The 25,956-nt window shown below is 39.2% G+C and overlaps 1 protein-coding gene across 1 annotated transcript; it reads left to right on the forward strand.

The window, feature by feature from the left end:
• Positions 1–204: 204 nt before the first annotated feature.
• On the forward strand, positions 205–25,299 carry NAA35 (N-alpha-acetyltransferase 35, NatC auxiliary subunit). The gene is made up of 21 exons (XM_042455272.1): positions 205–234; positions 3,184–3,298; positions 3,559–3,633; positions 5,881–6,048; positions 7,081–7,147; positions 7,289–7,332; positions 7,699–7,749; positions 8,251–8,334; positions 8,923–9,037; positions 10,767–10,945; positions 11,426–11,485; positions 11,572–11,678; positions 13,055–13,121; positions 14,300–14,398; positions 17,634–17,812; positions 18,871–19,007; positions 21,628–21,695; positions 22,654–22,794; positions 23,067–23,189; positions 24,147–24,227; positions 24,998–25,299. Exons 2-21 carry the CDS (start codon positions 3,203–3,205, stop codon positions 25,055–25,057), a joined length of 2,001 nt encoding a protein of 666 aa, XP_042311206.1. The 5' UTR covers positions 205–234; positions 3,184–3,202; the 3' UTR covers positions 25,058–25,299.
• Positions 25,300–25,956: the final 657 nt, after the last annotated feature.

The raw sequence follows: 25,956 nt of genomic DNA on the forward strand, positions 1-25,956 counted from the left end.
GTTTGTGTAAGTAGATTCAATGTTTTAACTCAATGCCTGTGTAAATTTTACACATATCAGAGCCTCCAAGAAAAACCCCTTCTGTTTATCTTTACAGTTTATATGACAATAGCTATGTTTTTCTTTATATTTCAATAAATGACTATGCTGAGTATAAGAATACTGCTATAATTAGTTGTTATTTTTTTTATTGACTCTAGAATTGAAGTGGGGGGAGTTGCTTCATGATAAACTGAAAGTGTACCATAGAATGCAGCTTCCAAATACATGTTTTAGGTCTCAATCTTAAACAAATGTACAATCACTTACATCCAGTGCTTACAGTTTCAGTCTGTTCTCTTCCTGTAGTACTGAAGAACATGAATAACATTGCTTGAAAACTCTGTTGAACACACGACTTGTGTTTGAGTCTGAGTGCTTTTTAGAATAAGCCTATTAAACTCAGTAAAAATAAGTAAATCTGGATTTGACCATGTTATTGATCTAATTCTTCAGGAAAAATGATCTGTTGAGGATTAGAGTGCCCATTCAGAAACAAAATTGGATTTGTATGCCTTAGCCCGAGCATACCTAACCCCAAGACTTAACTCAAGATTTAAAACCCGAAGTCATCAAATACTGTACTTACCATACACCTTAACTTGGGATGACATTGGTTGCCTTTTCCTTTATGGTGTTTCAGTTGCAGGAGAAAGAGGTTGGGAGAGTGAGAGAGTGGGCAGAGAAAGAGACAAGGACAACAATGTGAGCCTTCTAGGGAGCATGGCAGGGGTGGGTGCTTGGAGGGAGCAGGGAAGGAACTTCACTTCCTACCACTCACCTGCTCCACCCTCCTGGGCTCTTTGCTGCACACCATGCTTCAACAGTTGCCCCAGCTGGGGAGAAAGAGACAGGGAGAGCAGAGAAAGGAGGGAGGAAAGAACAGGCAGAGGTCAAGCGAACCCACCTGCCAAATAACAGTGACAGTAGCACCCGTAGAGGGGGTGGCTTTGTTTCCTGCTGCTTTCCCAGTCCACCCTCCTGGGCTCCTTTCCTCTGATGCACCCATGCCTCCACATGCTCCCGGACAGGGAAGAAAGAGGCAAGGAGGGAGGGGACTGAGATAGAGATGGGGAGGGCGAGTGAGTCTCCTGGGGAGCATTAGTGGTGACAGTGCTGGCAAGAGGAGGGTTCTACTGCCATGCGCCCCTCCTTGGCTCCTTCCCTTCGCAGAGCCCAGCACTTCCACATGCATCCCACCGCAGGAGAAAGAGGAAGGGTGGGGTACTGCAGACCTCCTGTAAGACATCAGAGCCCCCCAAGGGTCTGGTGAGCACAGGTTAAGAACTACTGCTATAGATATCAAACATGTCACGTGACTACAACAGTATGTTTGCATGATATCCACAGATTAAAAATAATCAAAGATATAATCAATAGTAATTAAACTGTCGAAGGAAAACCAACCACTTAAACCTAACTGAACTGTGTTTTAAACTGTAAAATGCACACAGGACCTGTATGCTATTGACCATTCTTGTTAGCGACTCATAGGCCTGTTACAGACAGCCAAAATAAAGCGCTTCGAGTCACAGTGGAGGTATGGTGTTTCAATGATGCATGCGTCCAAGAGTCTGAAGCCACACAAAGCCACGCTCCAGTCTGGAGCGTGGCTTGGTGTGACTTCGGACTCTAGGACACATACATCATTGAAACACCATACCTCCACTGTGACTCGAAGCAGCTTTATTTTGGCTGTCTGTAACAGGCCATAGTAATAAAACATGAATATGTTATGCATCTGCTTTTACTTCTTGATTTCCCAGTTTCTTATGGCTTTGAAATCTTAGGTGTAAAGAAGTTGTAAGAGTTCGTAAAAGCTGAGGGAGATTATGATAACCATGAAAATTGGGGGGGGGGGGGATGGAGCTAAATTTGATTCTTATCTATATTTGTTTACACTATTCTTCAAAATAAATTACGAATGTGTAATGGTTTAAAGACATCTTATGGATATAGTGCATAAAACTATTTGGTGACAAATAACTCAGTGTTCTATGATCCTTGAGATGGCAGCATTTCTGTGCAATGCTAAACCACGGTACAGTGCTGTTTGTAAAAAAAAGCTATGTGCAAAGGGATACTTGCTTACACCACCACCACCAGGAAATTTGGTAGGAGGAAAAAAAATGTTTTTCTTTAGCAGATTCCCTGCTGGTCATTGTGTGCAAACCAAGCGTTGTCATTTAAAATAGTTGTGGGATGTTAAACAGTCTAGGAGAACAAGCCAAGATTTGTTGTTGGATTGTTCTAGCAACTAAACTGAACTCATTTGAACTGTGGTTTCTAGTTTGCACATAATGAGAAGTCAGGAGTCTGTTAAATTGAAAGTGTGGTTTAAACCTTGTGCAGGAGAAAAGAGGGAATAAGGAAAGCACACAGACTTGGTTCCTGTGGTCTCCTTTTCAATTGTGCATTATAGCACTAAACTCCAGCATTACACATGAATTTTCTTAATGAGTCAAATCCAGCTTTATCATTCAATTCTCCATGCTAGCACTGGAAGTAGTTTGGGGACTACAGGGCAAAGTGGGGAACTCAAGGACGTTGCGGCCTGCTCCCTTCTTCAAGCATAGGCAGAACTCTCATTACAATTTTGAATCTATCTAAGATTTAATTAGAGGATATCATTTATCTCTGAATACGTATGTGGAAGCTGCTAGACCAATTAAAAGATATTTTTATATTTTATTGACATAAAATTATTTTGAATAAAAGGAGATAGCTGTTACATATCAGAATAGTAGTATTTTTCACCTGCTTTCTAATAATAACCAATCACCATTTAATGTATATATTTTATTAAATTTACAGTGCAGAATACATTCATTCTTGCTAGATTTTGATACTTATTTGTTACACCCTTATTATGGAACAAACCCCATTTATGGTAGGATTAATTTTTAAGTAAACATGAAAAGGATTGTGTTGTTAAGGAAAGAATAATTGTGTTGATCTCCACATTCTGCTTTTTAGCTGGTATTTTGCTTCTCGAATGTCATGTCAACTTAAATTGATACCTAAAAATTATGGAATTGCATAAATCATGTAAAAGGATTATTCATTTCTGTTTTATAGAAACTATTCTAATAACAAAGTTAGTTGTGCCAACATAGATTTTTCCCTTTATGTTGCTCTCTTTAGTTTTGGTCTTTTTGAAGCCATGTCTGCTATTGAAATGATGGACCCTAAGATGGATGCTGGTATGATTGGAAACCAAGTCAACCGAAAAGTTCTGAATTTTGAACAAGCTATCAAGGTTGGTATCATTTCTGTTTTCCTCAGTTTCATTATCAAACTTGTGTGGGAATTTTTTTGGCGTTGTTACTAAACAACCAAGAGCCTGAAATTTGCTGAGCTACAGTAAATCATCCAGGGTTCTTTCTTTCACCAGACCTCACTTTAAAGAATATTATTTTCTATCTACTGTCTTAAGCAGATGCTTTATTTTTAGGCTGATTAAATATCAGTTTCTACTGACTGAATCTCATGCATGTTCTCTCATTTATTCTCTTATAGGATGGCACCATTAAAATTAAAGACTTATCCCTACCTGAGTTAATAGGGATAATGGATACTTGTTTTTGCTGTTTGGTAAGCATATTATCTTTTTAAAGTTTTGTTGTTGTTGTGTGCCTTCAAGACATTTTCAATTTACAGTGACCCTAAGATGAACCTATCACAGGGTGTGGTGGTTTTTTTGGGTGGGGGGGGTTGACAATATTTGAACAGATGGGGGTTTACTATTGCCTTCCTCCAAGGTCATCCAGTGGGTTTCATGGCTGAACTTGGATTTGACCCTGGTCTCCAGAGTCATAGTCCGTCACCCAAACCTGTACGCCACACTGGCTCTTTTTAAAGTTAGAGTAATAAAATAGCCACTTATCAAAAGCCTCTTTAAAAGAGTACATAATTAAAATTTCCCAATGAGTTTTAACTACAGTAGTAATTTCTAATGGCACAGTCCTAAACAAATCAGTGAGGGAGACGTTCCCATGGTAGACAGTGGGATAACTTCTGAGTAAGCATGCATACAACTGTACTTTAAATTGGGTCCAGATTAAAACAGCAATACATCCTCTTTGAACTTTTCATTTCAAAAACATCGTTCTGCTTCAGCAGTCAACCCTTTGATAGCATGGAGTTATGTGCAATATAAAATTTGATATCTTTACCCATTGAGAAGTAGTGTTTATTTCTCCAATAAAAGAAAAAAAAGTGGGCCCTTGATATTCTCGGGAGTTTGGTTCCAGGACATCCTGTGGATACTAAAATCTCTGAATACTCAAGTCCTATTATATACAATGGCATAGTAATATGGTGTCCATTATATAAAATGGCAAAATTGAGGTTTGCTTTTTTAAAATTTTGTTGAGGGAGGCAGGCGTATTTTCAAGCCATAGATGGCTGAATCCATGGACACAGAATCTGTGGAAATGGAGGGTCAACTGTATATGCATTATAACCTGGAACCCATAATACGTGTATGGGCCATGACGTGTAATTTATGCATCAAGTCTTATGCCAGTGCTGCCCACGGAAAAAATTAGTATTGCAAAGCTTATAGCAATAGCAACTACTTTTCTATACCGCTTATCAGTGAACTAGCACTCCCTAACTGGTTTACAATGTGTAAGCCAATTATCCCCAACAAGCTGGGCAATCATAGAATGTGTCAATTAATGGTGTTTGCTTAGTGAGTAGGGCTGTTCTCTGCGAGATGGGAAGAGACAGAAAGGAGCTGTTGTTGTTGTTGTTGTTGTTGTATGCCTTCAAGTCATTTCTGACTGGTGGCAATTCTAAGGTGAATCTATCATGGTGTTTTCTTGGAAAGATTTATTCAGAGGAGGTTTACCTTTTCCTTTCTGTGAAATTGGCCCTTTCCTGCTTCGAGGTTGTAATGTCCAAAATGGAATGGCTGTAATAATGACAGTAGGATTCTTATAGCCATGCAGTGTTCCATCACTGTTGAACTCTAAGAGGAACCTTCTATTTACAGACCCAAGTAGCTTGATGTTTTGCTGTGGTGAAGGGCATGGTGGGGCTTCCATTGTCAAGCCTACCTTGTGTGCCATTTTATGCCTTGCACAGATATGGCAGAACCCAGTGATATGTCAGTGTTTTTGAAGCCCTTGAAATTCAGCAATGATATTGGAGTCTCTTAATCCATGGGTCTCATGTATATTCTGAGGCAGTGTTTGGAAATGCTATGGTTAGTCTGTTAATTTGTGAATGTTAATAATTTTATATCATGTTGCCCACACATTGGTTTTGCATTTTTAAAAAATATGTCTTAATAAAAATTTGTCAAAACTCCCTCAAATTACCCCCCCCCCCGCCAGGAGAAATTAAAATGATGTGAAATTCTAATAATTACTCAAACTGCTGCTGATGTTGGTAGTGATTAACAATTTTTAAAATAATATAATGTCTTGAGGTTACCACAGTGTTTTTTAGTGGATGATTGCTAAACTCTTTTCCCAAAGTCTCAGATTATGTACATATGTATCCTTTACTGCTATATTCAATTTATTTGTTCCCCATCACTTCTTCACTGAAATATATTGGTTGTAGGCAACATGCTAAAAATCAGAACATCTCATCTTTTGTTCCATGTCGCTTGTTGAGAAAAAGTAGGCAATTTTGCAACTAATGTTTTCCCCACCTATATTCAGTCATGGAATGGGCAGGAAATTAAATATTGAATTGTTGTTGAGGGAAATATTTGTGAATTGAGTCACAAAATTGGCCTGCTGTTCTTTTATGTTTTTGAATGAGTTTATTATTACAGCATACAGTGAGCATAAAATACTAAAACGTTTATGTTTTTGATCTCTTCAGATAACATGGTTGGAAGGGCATTCTTTAGCACAGACAGTATTCACTTGCCTTTACATTCATAATCCAGATTTTATAGAGGACCCAGCCATGAAGGCTTTTGCTCTGGGGATCCTAAAAATCTGTGACATTGCCAGGGAAAAGGTGAACAAAGCTGCTGTGTTTGAAGAGGTAAGGTTTTTTTAAAAAATCGGTTTATTATTTTTCCCTTAGAACTTGCTTTTTCTTGTAGTTCCTATCTGCTTTTCTAAAAGATAGATCATTTTATTTTGAATTTTTCTTTCTTATGTCTCTAAAGTAACAAAGGCGCTTTACAGACAGGCCCTATGGGGCGCCATCGTTCCGTGCAAGGGGTGGCGCTTCCAGATGCGACTCGCCCCTCACACGTGATGAGGGCATCAAAATGGCGGTGCCCTGTACACATGGGTGCTGCCATTTTGATGTGACTGACGCTTAGCATCCACATGTCGCGGTGCCATTATGATACCACGAGTGCACCATTGGCGTACTGCGGCATCATAATCGCAACGCAGAAAGAACCCACTTTTGCTTTTGGTTTGTCCACTGTGGCTCCCTCGCGTAGCAAAGCAAGGTGCCAGGAGACCATCCTTTTTGGACGGTCTGTATCCCGCCAGTGTGACTGTCAATCTGTAAAGGATATTACTATCACATGTTACAATTTTTCAAAACATTACTGTATTTTCCAGAAAAAAATACAGTGGGTTTATTTTCCCACCACTCAAAAATATCAGTAATTTTAGGTCTCTGCAGTTCACTAGTGTCAAGGAGCACTCAACACATCCAGGACTACATTGGCTCCTTCTTTTTCCTAGCTTCAACATTGCAGCCAAAACATTCCCAAGTGCCCTTGGCTCCCTTCCCGCTGGCTACTGAGCAGGTGTTGAATTGCACCTTAGCTCCGGCACACTGGGGATGTGCACTGGGGGTGGAAGATGATGTGCAGAGTTATTTGATAGCTTCTTCTACAACAACTGAAAAAGCATACATGCCGGCCTAATAGGAGGTGTACAGTAGAGTATGTCACCAGCAGAATCCTGGTTCTTGCAAGTTTCTAGTAATATTTTGGAAATATCTAGAGGTATAGCTCTAGCATAAAGCTCGAGATTGAATTTCTGAACTTTTCAGGAGTGCTGTGAAGCAAGTGTTGCCTTGGTTGTAACCTTTTTTCCATTTTATGTTTAGGAAGATTTTCAGTCCATGACATACGGATTTAAAATGGCAAATAGTGTGACTGATCTTCGAGTTACAGGTAAAGCTCATGCAACTCATAGTCACTTTTCCTTTAAAATGTACTGCTTTATTGGTTCAGAAAACAGGATGTAAATCTTCACCTAGGTATGCAACAAGCTTTTCCAACTGAGATTCATTGATCTAAACTGATTTTTTTCAGGTATGCTGAAAGATGTTGAAGATGACATGCAAAGACGAGTTAAGGTATATACTTCTTTGACAGGGTATTTTTTAAAATAATTTTATTTTTAAATAGAAATTCCAAGTATTTACCAAGAAAACTCTAGGATAGGGTCACCTTAATTCAGAGCAGACATGAGAGCCAATAAATGTGCCTCCTGTCACTGCATTGTTGTGCGGGGGATTTGAACCCATGCCTTCCTTGTCCAAGTCTGTAATTCACTGGCTGTGATCTGCATATATTCTGTCAAAGGTTATATTTATATGTAAAGAATACTCCTATTTGATCATTGGAAAGAAATAAGTAATGATACGTAAGTGACACTTGGAACATGAGAGAAATCTTGTTTTTTCGTTTAGTGTATCATGCAATTGTTCTAACTGTTCTAGAGCACTCGAAGCCGACAAGGAGAAGAAAGAGATCCAGAAGTGGAACTTGAGGTAAGGTTGATTATATTCTCTTCAAAATCATATGACATCTGTCCCTTGATTTTTTTTCCTGGAATGTGCACTATAATTATATATATATCCTTATTAAGAAACTAAAAGGAAATGTGGAAGAAGACCAGTTTGTGTTTAAAAATCACAAGATGCTGAAAGAAGAGGATTTTGTCTTGATTTGGGTTAGACTTGAATTATGTATCAGACTAAATAGTAACTACTGTATACAGGTTCATTGTATAAATGATGTAATAATTTAACTTCATTACAGTATTTGTAAGATCTTGGTATAACAGTTTTTGTTACTACTAACCACTGAGTTGTTTTCAGAAAGAATTGATTAACTGATCTCAGAATGTGAATTTACGTTCAAATTTGATTTTGATCTCCAAAATTATAAAGCAGGTTTAGTGTGCATGTGTAAAAAAGCTTATTTGAAGTATTTTGCCTTTGTTGTGTAGAAATTTGAAAAGTATTAATTTGAGGATTGATTTCCTGTAGCATCAACAGTGCTTTGCAGTATTCAGTAGAGTGAAGTTTACCCGAGTATTACTGACTGTACTGATAGCCTTTACCAAAAAAGAGGTATGTGGTTACTTGGTAACTTTTTAACTATGTTTATGCTACAAAATATTGGCGTTGTGAGTGTTTAAGCCTGATTGCTACATGGAACTTTCATATGCAGAGGCTGTATTTTTCTCTGTATTAGATGATGTGTACAAGCAGGAGGTGATGGGTGGGAGGCAAGAAGACTCTTGCCATCATGCCCTGTTTCTGGGCTTCTCAGTGCATCTGTTGGCTGCTAAATGAAATAGGATGCGGTCCTAGATATACTCTTGTTTTGATCCAGGAATTCTACTGTTGGCAGTGTTGGTTTGATGATTCACTGGTTTGATTCAGTGTAAGGCCATTTCTCGTGTGAGGAGAAGTGGGTCAGTATATTTCTAGAAGTAACCATTTCTTACCACATTAATCACGCCAGTAACATTACTTTCTAATTTTTGCATGTCAGACTGTCAGATGCAACATTTTTAAAAGGTTAGCACAGATACCAAATATATACTTTTTAATTATGTGATCAATATTCTTTTGTTTTACACTATTTTTGAAATGATGAGTTATTGCCTACTAATGTTGACACAGTAAATTTTTTATACAACTGATATTTAACAGACTAGTGCAGTTGCAGAAGCTCAGAAACTGATGACTCAGGCAGCTGACTTACTTTCTGCTATCCACAACTCATTACACCATGGCATTCAGGCTCAGAATGACACAACAAAAGGAGGTATGCAGTTATCTTCAGAAATTTTCTTTTTTCCCTCTTTTTGTGGTCTGCTGAAATTCAAAGTATTTAGTACACTTAGGGGCTGAAAAGACAGCCCTTTTAAGTTGCCATCTGGGCGGCTTCAGGGTGTGGTGTTTTGATGGTGCATGTCTGGAAGTCGCCATGAAGCCACTCTGGCCATTTACACACAGGTGGCTTCATGACACTCCAGCAGTATGGCATTTATATGCCGCATGCCACTGAAGCGTCATGAAGCTGGCTTTAGGCTTTGGCGGGGCTGGAAAAGCCAGCTTTTTGCTGGGCAAAAAAGGAGTGGATCTTTGCTGCTTTTTTTTGGCTGGCTTCAAGATGGATTGGGTTCACAGCATGTGGTTGCCCCAATCCATCTTTGGAAAGAGCAGCTTCAAGCTGCCCCTTCAGAGCCATCTGTTCTCTCCCTTAGTGGGTTGCAGGAGAGCTATACAGTACTTACAGTAACTGATTTTTCTGTCTTTAAATCTATTATGTTAGTTTTATCAAGCATTCTAGACATGGATGTTTTAGGTGAAAACATTGGCCTAAACCAAGGGTGGGAATCCTACAGAGGAGAGAGGAACAGATGTAGTTGAGCTGCAAGTCCCAGAAGCCCTACCGAGCAGTAAGGAGTGCTGAGAGTTACAAGTCTCTTTTAAACTACAGAATAATAGTTTTATTTTAACAATCTATGGAATCCTGGGATTTGCCATTTAGTGAGGGCTATTTAAATTCTTTATTTAAGCAGGCATTCAACATATAATCATGTCAGGTTGGCATTTATTGACTATGTGTGTTTTAATTATGCCTTCTAGCTTTTGTATATTTTATTGTAATATTATAATGTTTTTAGATGACCTTGACAGTTTTAAATTTTATTGTAATTTTTGAAAAATGTTTTTATCTGTGAGCTGCCTTGAGCCCTTTCTGGGAGAAACGTGGCATGCAAATGAAATGAAATAAATAATGCTCTGCCATGGAGATCTAGTGCCTCATGAAAGTACAAATCCTACAATTCCATAGTATGGAGCCATGGCAATTAAAGTGTGATCATCATTTTTTAATTATTTAGTGTGAAGGTGCCTCACAGAACTACAAACTATAGATTCCATGAGCTGTAGCTGTAGCATTTAAAGTGAAATTACAATGCTATAAATAAATAATATGTAGGTGTGAAGGTGACAATGTGCACTGGCAAAATCTCTCAAAATCTTTCACTCCTTTTTACTGTGTGCCACCGCTGCCACCATTTATGTGAAGGTGAGACTGACTCACCCAACTATTTTGTTGAAAAGACCACACAAGTGTGTTGAAAAGTCCACACTTCAGCAGCATCTGGAAGGCCACTTCATTCCTATCTCTAACTGAAACTTGTTTGCTAGTTCCAGCTAGAGTAGACACATTGTGTTTACAGAATCCTTTAATTCCGTGGGTCTGCTCTAACTGAGACTGGGATCTAATTTAGGCCTTCCTATGATACATAGTTTATTCAGGTAGTACTGACTGGCTTACAGATGCAAAAATTTTGCCTACAAAATATGTGATTGTTCCAGAGCCTTTGGCCAACTATAATAAAGGCCCTGTCCTGATTGGTGACATATGTCCATTATTTTTAAGTAAATAAAATTAAATGCTTTTTCCCCTTCATTCAAATTATTGGTGTATGATGTAGCACTTAATGTGGATTAGTAACAGTAACTGAATTACTTTTTTTTAGATCATCCTATTATGATGGGTTTTGAACCCCTTGTTAATCAGAGACTGCTTCCTCCAACTTTTCCTCGATATGCAAAGATTATTAAAAGGGAAGAAATGGTCAACTATTTTTCAAAACTTATTGACCGAATAAAAACTGTGTGTGAAGTTGTTACTTTAACTAATTTGCACTGCATACTGGTAAGTTTGAAATCTGTGAAGTTTGTTTTAGAATATAAGGATATAGCCACCTGGAACAATTCCTAGGACTTTTGAACAGAAGTGTTGATGCACTTCTTGTTTTCACTTTCATGTCTGTTGTTTCATACACTAGTAGTAAAATATAATGGAAGCTTACAGTCTTATCCTATGTGTGTGTCCTTGGAAGTAAGTCCTGCTGAGTCCAGTATATAAATGTGTAAGGATTATAAACGTAGAGAACAACATTTAGAAGATTAATAAGGGGATTTTGGGTGTAATGGCTGCTGATATCACATAGGCATTGATGGTTCCCTGAAACGAGAAAGATGTAACATTTACTCATAACATTCTGAAGGGAGGGTCTGCGCTCATTCGACAACTGCAGATTTCCAAACAATTACCTAACTCCTCTTTTTATAGGTGTCCAGCTATATGTGTAGTGTTGATAATGGCTCTGTCTCCATTCTGTTTATGTATTAGGATTTTTTCTGTGAATTTAGTGAACAGTCACCTTGTGTTCTTTCAAGATCACTGTTACAGGCAAGTAGGAAAATACCATATACATTAAAATATCTTAACTGTGTGTTCATAATTGAGGAAAGTAACAGAACTACTCCTTCTTGCAGACTACTTTTCTTGTAGATAACAAAAAGGTATTTGGGACCCATCTCATGCAAGACATGGTCAAAGATGCCCTGAGATCATTTGTCAGTCCTCCAGTGCTTTCACCTAAGTAAGTAGTATAATTTAGGATTGGTACTTGTCTGCATATTTATTGCATGTCTCAATGTTTAAAAAGGTATATGTTCCAATAAAATCCACTTTTTCTTATAAATAAACGGTCCAAAACATACTGCAGTAATAATCCAGTTTGAGACCGCTTTAATTGCTCTGGCTCAATGCTGGGGAATTCTGGGACCTGTAGTTTTGTCAGACATTTAGCCTTCTCTGTCAGAGAGCTCTGGTGCGGAAGTTCCAAGGATTCCTTAGCACTGATCCATGGCAGTTCAAGTTGTTATTATTATTATTATTATTATTATTATTATTATTTATACCCCTCTCTTCAGCCAAGGTTATCAAAGCGGCTTACAATTTGTTAATTAGACATTTCCCTGCCCTCAGGCTTACAATCTAAAAAAGACAAGACACAAAAGGAGAAGGGAATGACAGTAGGGAAGGGGGAAAGTCCAGCATATCTGCTCTCTCTCATAGGCCTCTCTCCCCCTCAAGATAGTGGTCAGAAGGAGGGCTTTTCTTGTTTCCAGGCGAGGCCTGTTGTTGCTGGCCTGCCTCTCTCCCCCTCAAGATGGTGGTGGGAAGGAGGGCTCTTCTTCTCAAAATGGATTATTTCTACAGTATGTTTTGGACCAACATAGCTCCTCCCTGAGTTTGGACAAGTAATAATGATTAATGTTGTTGCAGTTCTAAAAGAAGTCCCGTGGTTGTTAACTTGTAGTCTGGAAGTTAGATTCATCTTTCTTTTCCACTGCAGGCTTTGGATAACTACCAAATATTTGCCTCTTACTAAATACGCTTAATTTAATATGTGGAAGGCAACATGTAACATCTTCACTAAGACAGCTATATGCCAGAATTTAAGCCAAGGACCAGATTCCTTTAAACAGTCTAGCTCTTTCAAGGAACACATTTCCATTTTCAGATTCAGTCAGTTTTTTAAAAGAAATTATTTGTCCACTTCATGCAAAAGCAAGCAACTTAAGGAACAACATACCTTGTTCTGATTTTAAGTGTTGTAATTTACTAATCCCCTTGAATGGGGGTGGGCAGTCACTGGTCCTGGAGCTACACATAGATCTTAGTGTAATTTCACATTTGCTAAGTAGATGGTTAGTTCAGATCAGAGTGCCCCTCTTCAAACAGCCCTCTATGTTGGGAAGAAGAGAGAAAAGGGGGAGAGAGAACATGAAGGATGGGAGAAGGTGGCACTTTGGGCTCTGAAACCATCCACCCTGCTATGGGGTCTCAATAGAAAATAGGATTCCTCTGCTAGAAAGAGCTTCACAAGGCTTGGTGTGTGTGTTATATGGTATAACCATAATCCTTAGGTCAATGATTTTCACTGGAAGTATTTTGTTCATTCCCTCTCAGGTGTTGTCTATATAACAACCATCAGGCTAAGGATTACATTGACTCCTTTGTCACACACTGTGTTCGTGTGAGTATTGGTGGTATTGTGAAGAATTTGTGATCATTGGTTTAGGAATAGAAATGCTGATGCCCAAACACAGTTCTGGTAAAATTGGAGATTTCTCTGGAAAACCTAAAATCTAAAAATGGCATAAATTCCCAACAATTCCCTATCTAGTTGATGGAAGCACTCTCAGTAAAGAACATGAGACACCTCAGCTAACAAGATTTCTACACCAAATTCTCAGATTGTCCCTTTTTATTGGTTTAAGTTTGGAAAGGGACAGAGTCTCTACTAAGGGCAATTAAACTTTTGTTCCCCCCCCCCCCAAAAAAAAAGTTGAAATTCATTCTCTTAATTAGAAAAGCAGAGGGCTCTTAGGATCTGTTGACTAGGTGGTGTAGGACAAGATATGCCCTCATATCAAGGAAGAGAGACCTTTATCTTGTTATGTTCAGAGACTGCAAACCTTTGGTGGCAAGCTTTTATTTTGCTAGATTGCTGCTCTACTAAATAAATGAAATTACACACCAAACACAAGGAGATCACCAACCTTGAGCAAAACATTACTTGCTGCCTATTATTTTCTGGCCAAACCAAAGTCATGGGGGTCATAACAAATATTCATCACTGTAGCTGTCCATGGCTCACTGACCCCTCATATTGTATTTGGTAAAGCTGTCAAGAGCTTTTCACATAGAACAGAAAATAAAAAGTCTATGTTGGGCCATGTCAATCTGTGATTCATCCCTGTTGTTGCTAATGATATTAATTGCTGTTATCTTAGAATGCTAGACATCTGCAGAAACTGTACTTCATGTGCTCAGTTCTATTGAGGGCATTAGCACTGGAAGTACCATCTGACTGGCATCATATTGCACATGCTCTTCTTGGAAACGCTAGTTTCAGTGCCATCCTAAATGTGTTTGGCTCTGTGATTTACAACAGGTGCATATGCTCAGGTCATCAGTATCCTGTCTGCCTTGTCAGACATCAGAATTGACTTGGAGGTGAGCCAAGAACTCAGTCAAATTTCCTGTAGCTGTATTTCAAAAGGTTCCAGATTTGCACTGATGCAATACAGTGTTAGCCTGCCCCTTGTTGCCTGCAGTATTGATCTGAAGATCTGTGTTACAAAATCAAGTTTGTGATATGAGAATGATGTAAAAGTCGAAAAACTAACTTGTCTTTGTTTTCCTCCCCAGCCATTCTGTAGTTTAATTCAGATTCATGGGCACAATAGGGCTCGTCAGAGGGATAAACTTGGTCATATTCTTGAGGAATTTGCTACTTTGCAAGATGAGGTAATGTAAGAGGCAGGGAATATGATGCAAAATATGTTATTATGACAACTGCTTTGCTTTTTATGCTTTCCCCCACTCATGTACATTGAGTGACTTCTGGGGTATTTACTTTCCTCATGGGAATTCTAGTGGAATGAAAATGTCTCACATCCCCATGCATGTTTGTCAGATGATAATGAAAGTACTTCACAAAACCCAGATGCCCAGAAAACATGTATGCACATAAGACACAACATTGTTTTGAGCAGCTGTCAGATGTCATTTCCTGCAAACATGATGTTACAAATGGAATTTCAGTATACTACAAAATAATACTAGTCTTCAACTGAAAATTTGGTTATTAACCAAACAGATTTTGAAAGAGACATAAAACTTGAGGGAAAATAGCTCTCCGTTTTTCTATAGGAAGACATATTTATTTGTAGGTAGAAATAAAATTAATGGTTCCATTGGGTACCTCATCAACAAAATATTCTTCTGCTGAGGAATAGATCCAGCAATGAAGGTGCACTCTTTGTTCCAGCCACTCTGCAAGTAATCAGAACATGATACTTGATGCTACAGTATTCCTTGCAAGCAAATGCAATACCTACTGGATTTTTTAATCTGCTGCATCACTGCAGAATTAACGAGGAGAGGAAGGTTGGCTTATTCTGTCAAATGCTTCTAACTTATGTTAGGCCTTTGGGTAGCAGACCATCTGCCAGTTCTAAGCTGGTGAAAAAAAATTTATTTCTGAGGAACTTGTCCTTCTTGGGAGGCAATCTCTATTATTTGGTTGGTTCCTCTGCTACCCCAACCTGTGATAACCCCCTTCTAGTTGTTTACTGTATTTTCTGGCATATAAAAGTACTTTTTAACCCAGGAAAATCTTCTCAAAAGTTGGGGGTTGTATTATACGCCAGGGGGTCATTTGATATGACAGGTGCTGAAACTTCCGAGTCAGACTGGAAAATCTGCGGTTGCCACATCTTGTGGGGGAGCTCAAAAACAGCCGTGGGGTATGGAAAAAAGAGCTGTGTTTGCACTACCGCTCTGATAGTCTTAGAGACAGGGAGGGCTGGACAGGCAGGGAGAGCTGACCAATCCAAGCAGGCTTTGTATACAACACGTTTTCCTGCTACGTACCTGCATTTCATAAGCATTTGAATTAAAATTACCATATTGAAATCAAATCTGATGTTTTTTAAATTTTTATTTGTGGTGTGTTGGAAGAGGGGTAGTCTTATACGGCAAATATATCCCAAACTCTAAATTTTAACTGGAAAAGTTTGGGGTCGTCTTATACGCCGGAAAATACTGTAAGCTGCTGCCACCATCTGTGAACATGCAGTTTAAACTGTTGCTGGCACTCCATGTGTGAGCTATTTTTGCAAACCTTTTACTATGGTCCTGCTAGCAGTCAACAAAGATAATAACTCTACTTGTATTTCCATTGCCAGCATAGACACTGAAATGTTTGACTTTATAACCAAATAACACTGGCTTAACAGTCATATATTGACCCAAGCAGTGAGTGTGTGTGTTAATAAAATAATTTATTAAACAGAAGATAATAAAACTGTTCACAATTGCTTATTTTACAGAAGCATATGACTTCATACTATTCATGTTCTTACTTTAAAAAGCTTATCACACCTGACATCCCTCACTACTACACATTCACCCACAACCTTAACTTCAGAGAGCAGCCTACACTCAGTCCAATCAGTGGATCTACACTGTAGAACTAATGCAGTTTGACACCACTTTAAGTGCTATGGCTCCATCCTATGGTATTCTGGGATTTGTAGTTTTACAAGATCTTTAGTCTTCATCATCAGAGTGCTAGTGCCTCACAAATCTAAAAATCCCAGGATTCCATAGGATGGAGGTACAGCACTTTAAAGTAGTGTCAAATTGCATCATTTCTACAGTGTAGATACACCCAAAATTAGCTAAATGAGACTGCTCTAACTCACTGCTTTTTGTAATAATTGCTCTAAGATTCTAACTGCCCAAACTACCTTCGACCCAAATATGTTTAAATCTCTTTTAAATTCTTAGCCAATTACCATTCACTTCCAACATTCCATGTTCTCCCACCTCCACTGTTCACTTAGCATGTTCTGCCTAATACACGTAGTACGTCAACACCATACTTTGCCTTACTTCATGTAATGTACACTCAGTAGTATATTTACGTAAATGAAGAACATTTTTCACACCAAATTTTATTCAGTGGAAATGTTCAATCAATGTTACCGCCATGTTATAACCAAGCTGGTTTCCCATGGTGTACCAGGAAGCCTGCCCAGATAAATGTTTCTATTCAGAGGACAAAATATTTTATCATGGCAACATCACACATTTTTATGCCCAGTTTTCCTGGTTTATTTGGCATATATTTCTGACATATATTCCTTATTTGGACAGAATCATGGGTGTGTGAACTTACTGCCCTCCCACCTTTGACTGGAGGGAGGAGGAATTTCTCTTCCAAACATCTACATAAGATTTTCCGATTTATGTTTTTAACTATAAAACTGTTTGGAACATTTCTTTGTACCAATAAATTTAAACTATATATATTTGTAAGTATACTCTAAAATTCAATAAATCTGGTGGGACACATTTTTGTCCCATTTTTTGTTTTTCCTTTTAAAGTACAAGTCGGTGGCAGGGGTACTGTGTAACACTCTGGAGGTAACAAAGAGCGTTATTGCATGAGAAAAAGCTAAATTGGAGTGGGAGAGAGTGGCTTTCTCTGTGTACATGGCATCATAGCAGTTCCATTTTTTTCCTGAGGGAGACAATTGTAAAATTTTGCCTTTTGTCAAATGGATTTTTCCAGCTAGAAAAAAGATGCATCTTTACAACAGTCTTCCTCAGGAAGAAGAATGGAAGTACTATGACAGTATGCAGAGAAGCATTGAGAAAGCCACTGCCCTCCCACTCTGTTTTGGTTTTCTTTTCTCATGCAATAGAGTCATGAAATGCCTACTTTGTAGGTCTAGTTCTATGGAAGCTTTACAATAAAAATTTTCAGGATACTGAAATGACCTGTCTGATAGCATGAGGCTGGACCAATCTCATCCCTAGTTACTTGGGGCATTTTAGTTTCTAAGATGCACTTTGAAGTATGCCCTATGGTCAGGACTAGTGCAGGGTGCAGAGTTTGCGATTTTGTCAGGATAATTTGTGAAATTGTCAATTTTGATGGTTGTTCTGAACACTGTTCCTTTCGATCTTCTAGGCAGAGAAAGTAGATGCAGCACTTCACAGTATGCTGCTGAAACAAGAACCCCAAAGGCAACACTTGGCATGTTTGGGCACTTGGGTCCTTTACCACAACCTACGCATAATGATACAGTATCTTCTGAGTGGGTTTGAACTGGAGCTATACAGTATGCATGAGTATTACTACATATATTGGTAAGAATTGGGAGCAGGTACTTCGCTAACTAGTAGTAATGGAACACAGTGCATTCTACAACGGACTGGACCATGCACCATAGGTGTGTATTAGGTGCCACTTATATAGGGGTGGATCCAGGCATAGTTTTCTGTTAGAATGACCCCCACAAGCAGGCTTGGATCCTAAATTGAAGAAGTTCATGAAAGGGAAGTTACTGTACTGTTTTTAATGTTTTAATGGTTTTTATACTATTACTGTTTAATTCTGTTTTAGTACTGGGAATGGGAAGGAGTAGGTCTAGGGTTTGATTTTTTAACTTTATTGTAACTTGATGTATTTTATTGTTGTAACCCGCCCGGATTCTTCGTGATTGGGCAAGCTAGAAATAAATCTTTATTATTATTATTATTATTATTATTATTATTATTATTATTATTATTACCCTCTTCTTAAAAGTCCCATCTCATAGAGCTCAGAGGGTTCTCTGACCATGCAGAGAGCCTTTTTGTAGGCTGTGGGGGGGGGGGGTCATTTCTTTTTTTTCCTGATCTGTATCATTCTTCGAGTGGCCTTCTGTGCCCGCACACAATCCTCCCTACCTTCCCTCTGGTTCAGGTTCCTGTGTACTCTGTGGTGCACTTTGAAACTGAGGGAAGCTGCTTGATGGTCTTAGACATGCCTGCTTGACAGGTAGAGGGAGGGGTTACCGCCAAGCTACTCAGCTCTAGAACATTCCAATTGAGTTCCTGCTCAGGTGCAAAAACCCATTTGTGTGAAGGCACAGATAACCACTCGAAGAACCACAATCACAGATAAGCGACCTATGCTTCTCTTAACTCCCTTCTGTTAAGTTCCATTAGAATCCAAGCCTTTGGATTCAGCTGATTAACTTCCCCTTAGGAAAATGGTTGGCTATAGGTGAAAAGTTTGTCTGTAGGAAAACCAGCAGAAATGTTTTAAAATGACAGTTGTGATTAGTGTAGTGTGTAAGGTTGTTTTGCTCTAAAAGGCCTGTATGATGAAAATATTGAGTTGTCTTCAAATAATCTGATTACAAAATATCTTATCACTGTAGGTATCTCTCTGAGTTTCTCTATGCCTGGCTAATGTCAACTCTCAGTCGGGCTGATAGTTCACAGATGGCAGAAGAAAGAATAATGGAAGAGCAGCAGAAAGGCCGGAGTAATAAAAAATCCAAGAAAAAGAAAAAAGGTATATATGCTGTTCAGATCATTTGTGTGCTCCCCCCCCCCCCCGTTTCTTTTAAAGCACCTGAAAATAATGGTGGTTATTTATTTTCAGCTTCATGCAGCCATCTAAATTAGAAGGCTGAATTCATCCTGAATTAATTTCGCAGCTGCATCTAATGTTTTTATTTGATAATTTTAAACTGAAGAGTGAAAAAGATTTTTTTCATAGGAGTGAAAGATAGGTTGCTGTGTTCTTGTTCACTACTCCTAAATTGAATTAAGGCGGGATACAGACGGGGAGGAAGACGTCTTGAGGTGTATTCTGCATGAATAGGAGCCTTCAGACCGCCCGCCCCGGGGACGTGGCTCAGGTGTATGGGGCTTCCACATGGGGGGGCAGTGAAGAGCCTCACCTAGGGCCGTTTCTGACCCACAGTTTCCATACCGCCGCCTCGCAGGATGTGCAAAGAGAGAGGCAGCTTCCTCACGGGCGGCCAAAAACGGGGCTTTTTTTTTTTTGCGCTGGCGGATGCGCAGCTGCGCAGCTGCGGCGCTCAGCACCGGCGGCAGAAAGCATATGTGCACATTTAAAGCACCCAAGCCCCTTTAAACTTTTTCCCCCGCCCTGGCCAAGAACAAAGGTGGTCTCTGCCAGCTGGTGATCAGCTGGTGTTGGCATCTGTCCGCTTGCACGTTGCCAGTGTCACCAGCATCATGGATGCCTCCCTCTTTGGTCCCTGCGCTCTTGCTGAATCTGCAATGCACAGCCACAGCTGTCACCACTGCCACCGCTGTCCCCTGCATCCCCCATCACCTCCCTTGTACATATGTAAATATTTATAGTTTTAGCGTTTTTTATTGTTGGTGAAAATGGCGCAGGAATGTGTGTAGGGGTGCACTTTAAATTCCAAAACTTTCCACGATTCTAGCAGCGCATGCATACATGCAGCTCTAGGGTTAGGGTTAGGGTTAGGGTTACAAGTCTTAAAATGCGCTGCAGCGTTGCTGCAGCTTCCACACCTGCATGACAGCTGACGCTGCAATTAAAGCCTGACTGCAAACTGCACATGTTCCAGGACCCGACTCATTATGCGACGCAGCAGACACGGAGCTTTTAAATGGGCAAACTTAATTAGCGGCGTAGCAATTCTGGCGTACCGGTGCAGCAGCTACAGCGAGATGCGCACTGCGCACTATATAGAAAAGAGAGGGGAAAGCAGCACCTTTTTAATGCCGCTTCTTCCCGCTTGGGGTGTGCGGCGGCGTGTCATGCGCATTCAGGTAAGGGCCGTCTGAAGGCTATACCTTCATGACGTCATGAACACACCCCTTTTTGCCCGTCTGTATCCCGCCTAAGTTTTGAATCTGGATTGTAGCTTCCTAAATTTGGCAGTATGGATTTCACTTTCCAATATTCCTACTTCTACACTCAGTAAACTTGTGTTGCAGTACTCAATCCCATATGGCCTAGCTGCAATGCTACAAAACTCTATTTTATTTATTTGTCATCCAAGTTCTTTCAGGAATGGAAGACTCACCAGGCTACAAGTTGACTGTGATTTGGGCCTTCCTGATCCAACCCGCAGTTTCTCTTCTGTCCCAGTGTCCCCTTTGTTGCCAAAGAAAATTTTGTTGCTGCCAGTGATTATGTATTTAGGTGGTGGTGGTGATGGTGAGCTGGCATTTTCAGGGGACATCACTGCTGGGTAGGACACCTCCCATCTCCACTACATAATCACCATCTCCTGTCCAGCCCCAAATGTCATAAGTAGGCTTGGCAAAAAGCTACTATTAAAGCCAATGCTGGACTTCTTGCAAGCCTTCTAGCTCTCTGGGCATGGTAGGGAAACATCTGCAGCTGGAAATAGAGGGCTAACTCCACTTTTCCAGCGGTAACACTTCCCTACCCCAAAGCTTTCTTTGGCTTGCCTAGAAGACATTTTCAAAGGTTAAGTATAGTGCAACAGGGTCATTGTGTATTTGTGTGTGTGAGAGAGAGAGCGAACAAATGAATGAATGAATGAATGAATGAATGGTGTGATAGTGGCTGTGAGAGTTAAATGAGAGGAGACCTGGTATGCTACCTACACTTGTGCCATTTACTTTTGCCTTCATCCCCACGCACTAAATTCCTTATAGGCTACTACTGATGTAATGAGGGCCAAAACAACTTTCCCTTGCTTGTGAAAGTGGTTCCTCACCCCATGCAGCAACTCCATTTTGATAATTAGTTTAGTATAACTCCATAATCCCTCCCCCAGAAAAGCCAAGCCTTTGTGTGAATAGAATTTTCATTTGTTACCACCTGAGAAGTTTTAGCATGAATTTGGCCTAATCATTGCTGAACATGTGAAATATGTCTGTTAACTGTAGTTTAGCATCTGTCATAGTAAATTAATTTGCAAGCCGTATTGTTCAACACAGATAGGAAGGGATACACCTACAAATAGCCATTAGATTTGAGAGCTAAAGAAAACAACTTGTTCAAAACAAGCATTTCTGACTAGATGTTAAATAGATGTGTTATCATAGTGCCCAGTTTCTATGTCAAAATCTGCTTACATGTTGAGTTATTGTATTTTTAATGTCAGTGAAGTTTTCATAACTTTGTAGTAAAATACTTTCATATATTAAATTTACAGCTCGTCCTTTGAGCAGAGAGATCACCATGAGCCAAGCCTATCAAAACATGTGTGCTGGGATGTATAAGGTGATGTATTATGGACTGTAATAAAATGAACCTTTTAAAAAATACATCCTGAGATACAAGTAGAATTCTAAAAATTGAGAATTGCACCTGAACAATCTTAAAAGATTTTATATTTCAATAATGTTCTACATGGGGCTGGTGAAACAAATTCAATTTCTGGGTAAAGAGGACCCCAATTTAGTTTCAACTGTGTTAACACTACTGTCAAAAAATAGCATATTGTACAATGTAAGCCTGACAAAGGAATGTCTACTATTGGTGTGATGAGATGCTGTAATACTGTAGTTAAGGAATTTGCAGGGAGTATCAGCACCATTATATACAATAACATTCTCCTAAATATTGTTCTGACTCTGTGAACAGTAATTTTGAATTAGTCAATATATTAGATTATTGAAGCCAAAAACAATGATCCAGGGAGCATGTGTGCTTTCAAAGTTGAGAATGTAACTTACATCACATAATAATTATCAATATGTGAATATCTGGCAATCTTTCTGTTTTGTGATGAGAAACTAAAAGTAGCAGTGTATTGTTCAGAAATCTCCTATCTCAGAAATCTTTTTCAGTTTGGTGGAGGCATCAAGCAGGAGTTCAGTTTTTTAATTGCTGGGGGGGGCAGGAATTGTGTTTCTCTTTTCTTGCTCATCCTCATGTGTATGATGCATGGGACATCATTTCTTTTCAAGGAGCCTATTATGGTCAGTTTGGCAGATTGGTAAATATGTGTAGTTTGTTACACCTCTTTTGAGAGGGACAGATGAATAGAATCCAAGTGTATTACATTTCTTTGTGTTGTGACTACATTTAGTCCTCAGGAGGCATTTTTTCAGAGTAACTTTTGCGGGGTAATGTGCACCACTGCCTTCACCTGTGCTTCTGTTGCAGGTGTGTTGTAAGAAGCAGATTTCTCATTCTGCTGGGTTATTTTTCCTTTATCTCCCCGTTTTTTCTGAAGACTATGATTGCTTTTGACATGGATGGCAAAGTGAGAAAGCCGAAGTTTGAACTCGATAGTGAACAAGTTCGATATGAACACAGGTTTGCACCATTCAACAGTGTCATAACACCACCACCAGTACACTATTTGCAATTCAAGGTGAATCATAGTTAAATTACTAACTGTACTAGGCCATTTGTTTATTAACAGCGTTGCTTTATGTTTTTTTCTTAATTGAAAAACCAGGGGTTTTAAGCACTTTTATTTTAATTGTCCCAATATTTTCTCCTTCGTCCTTAGTGAGCAATCTTCACTTTTATTTGGTCTTATCTATGTGCTAAATGACAGTCTAATTTTGAATAAGTCAAAGATCTGTCTCTTTTGCGGGGCAATTTCTTTTAATGGATACTTACTTTTTTCCTAATATTTAGGAAATGTCTGACCTAAACAAATATAGTCCTCCTCCCCAGTCTTCTGATCTCTACATGGCTGCTAGCAAACACTTCCAGCAGGCTAAAATGATACTAGAAAATATTCCTAACCCAGACCAGGAGGTAAGACACATTCTCTAGACATAGGAATAGAGAGGTGAAAGGATTGACACTTGCATGAGTTGTGAATTTAAACATTAAACATTTTAATGGCTTTTGTTGCAGAATTATAATTTTCTTGGCATACACAGAAACAGGCAGGGCCTACCCATTCCTGTCAGTGGGAAGCTTTATTATTGGTATGACATTTGCACGAATCCTGGCTTGTGAAGTTCAAACAGTTTCTCTGGTGTAATCTGCTTTACCATTTCTGGCTAAACAGACTGCTTCATAATTTGTTTATTTGACAGCTTCCCCTGGTCTGGTTTGTTTCTCTCCCAACTAATGAAGAACAAATGCTGTATTCTTTCTGTGGGATAAACCAGAAAATAGGACCAGGAGATTTGCATTTCATAATAAACAGCTTGCAGCAAAAATTATCAAGTAGCGTCCACAAATAAATCAGGATTCCTGGCTTGTGGCATGCAAGTTTGCTGATTTTTTTTCTTGTCAGTTGATTCAGTAGTCAGAAGGCAGCCAGCTGTGTAGTGGAATATCCACTGTCCCCAAAACTTTGGATTTGGGTGAAGGGACACTGAAGGTCTTCCCATCACCCAGTGTGAAAAAAGAATATTATCAAATATATGTACAGCCTTGAAATGCTGCTGTTCAATATGCCGAAGTCCTGCTTATTTCACTGTGGCTTTAGCATAGATACATGTACACTGGAATATTATCAATGTTCATTTGTTGAAAGAAAAGTACTGCATCAATTTGGCTCTAATGTGTTGGAACCAGATTAATGGTATTTATAAAAAGAGTACATTACTGGTTTATAAGTGGTTTAGTAAAGAATGTCAAATATCTCTTTCAGTGGCTCAGTTCAATAATGACTGCAAGCGTCATATTAAGTATTCATTGCTACTGGGCTCAAGATTTATTTTCTTGTCTAAACTATTGAACTTTAATATTTCTGTCTAGGTCAACCGTATTCTTAAAGTTGCTAAACCCAATATTGTTGTTATGAAGTTGTTGGCAGGTGGTCACAAAAAGGACTCTAAAGTAAGTATATCACGGCTAAAGTGATTTGAAAACATAATCAAAGGGGGTGGATATACTACAAATATGTCACAAGCTAGGGCACCAGAACTAATCATTGTACTTTAATGGCTTGTTGTTAGTGCTATTAGTGTTCAGTTTCAGTATAAATAGCTGATGCCAAACCACAGTGGTGGGGTACACTACAGTAATTACAATAACCACTGAATGTTGAATGTTTACTTGAAAGGATGTTCCAGTGAGTTTTGTACCTTACATAATATTTGACTATCAGTGGACAGTCTTGACTCAGCCTTCATAGAATCTTAGCATGTGGTAGAAAATCTAGGTATTTTCAATTACACTTTGTATAAGAGCAGAGCAATAGGGGCAAGTAGGGACAAAGTATACATCTTGTTGAATGTTCCTTAGAGCTATGGCATATTCCTGATTGATTGTCCCTGTGGTTATAGCAAAAGAAATCTTGATTTGATTTCATCCTGACCGTATCCTTTTTTCAGGGCAGAGATTATATCTTTGTCTGGTTCAGTTCTGCCAGAGTTGGGATCACAAAGTCTCTGCTAAATTCTATCTGTAATATCTCTGTTTCTAAAACCAATGTGAGCTCGGTGGAATCAATGCGTTTGTCTCAGATTTTAGTCTTGTCTTCCCCAGTTATGGTTTAACTTTTGCTTCAGGATTTTTCTTTCCTCGTTGGCATTTTAAAGAACCATTGGGAGTTTAATAAACTGTCATTTAGAGGTCACTAAATTATTGTAAAATATTTCTTCTAGATTCCACCAGAATTTGACTTCTCTCCTCATAGATACTTCCCTGTAGTGAAGCTTGTTTGAAAGGCAAAGGATTATAAGAACAAATGAACTGTAATTTGTGTAACAGAGCTGCCTTGTGTAGACATACACTGTGCTCAAAAAGGACATGGTACTCTTGGACAAAAGTACTGTTGCATTGGAAGCAACCGTAGGCAGGCTTCCATACACAACCGGAAGGACAACTATTTTAAAGTGGATTATGTAACATCCTACCACTGGAGCAGATTTTATGAATTTCATTATTAAAGCATTGTATGTTTTGATCTTGTGTCCATTTATCTATAAATGTTGTGAAAGGTCTCAGAACAATTATATACATTTCATAACATACTTGACCACTTTGAAAGTACAGTGCAACAAGGGAGTTTTCACAGATTACAACTCTAACCAAAACACATCAAAATGCTTTAGTGGCAATGTGGAATGTTTCCCTAAGAACTCCCAAACATAAAATATAATACATAATTTCTGAAGGCACATTTTTAAAATTGAAGATAGAGGAGACTCAAATCCTTCTTCCTCTTTGGTCACTGATGTGCTCCATTCATTAATACCGTATTTGCCGGTGTATAAGGCGACGGGATGTATAAGACGACCCCCCAACTTTTCAAATAAAAATATAGACCTTGCTATATACTCGCCGTACAAGATGACCCCTGGAAGGTGGGAGGAGGCCACAGAGCAGGCCAGTTGCATGCGCCAGGTTGCGCTGCGCTCTTCCGGCCTGTGTGGCCTCTCTTCTGGCCGCCTTCTGGCCTCCTTGGAAAGCAGGTGCAGGGTGGGTGGACACTGGGCTGCAGGACTGCCTTCCAGCCTCCTTGGAGGCCTTGAAGGAAGGAGCAGGCCTCCGAAAGGCTGGAGGGCAGGAGGAGGCTGGGTGTGTGCGCTGGGCCGTGAGGCTCTTTTCCGGCCTGAGGAAG

This window comes from Sceloporus undulatus, chromosome 2, assembly GCF_019175285.1.
Source record: "Sceloporus undulatus isolate JIND9_A2432 ecotype Alabama chromosome 2, SceUnd_v1.1, whole genome shotgun sequence".
In the NCBI taxonomy this organism is placed as follows: domain Eukaryota; kingdom Metazoa; phylum Chordata; class Lepidosauria; order Squamata; family Phrynosomatidae; genus Sceloporus; species Sceloporus undulatus.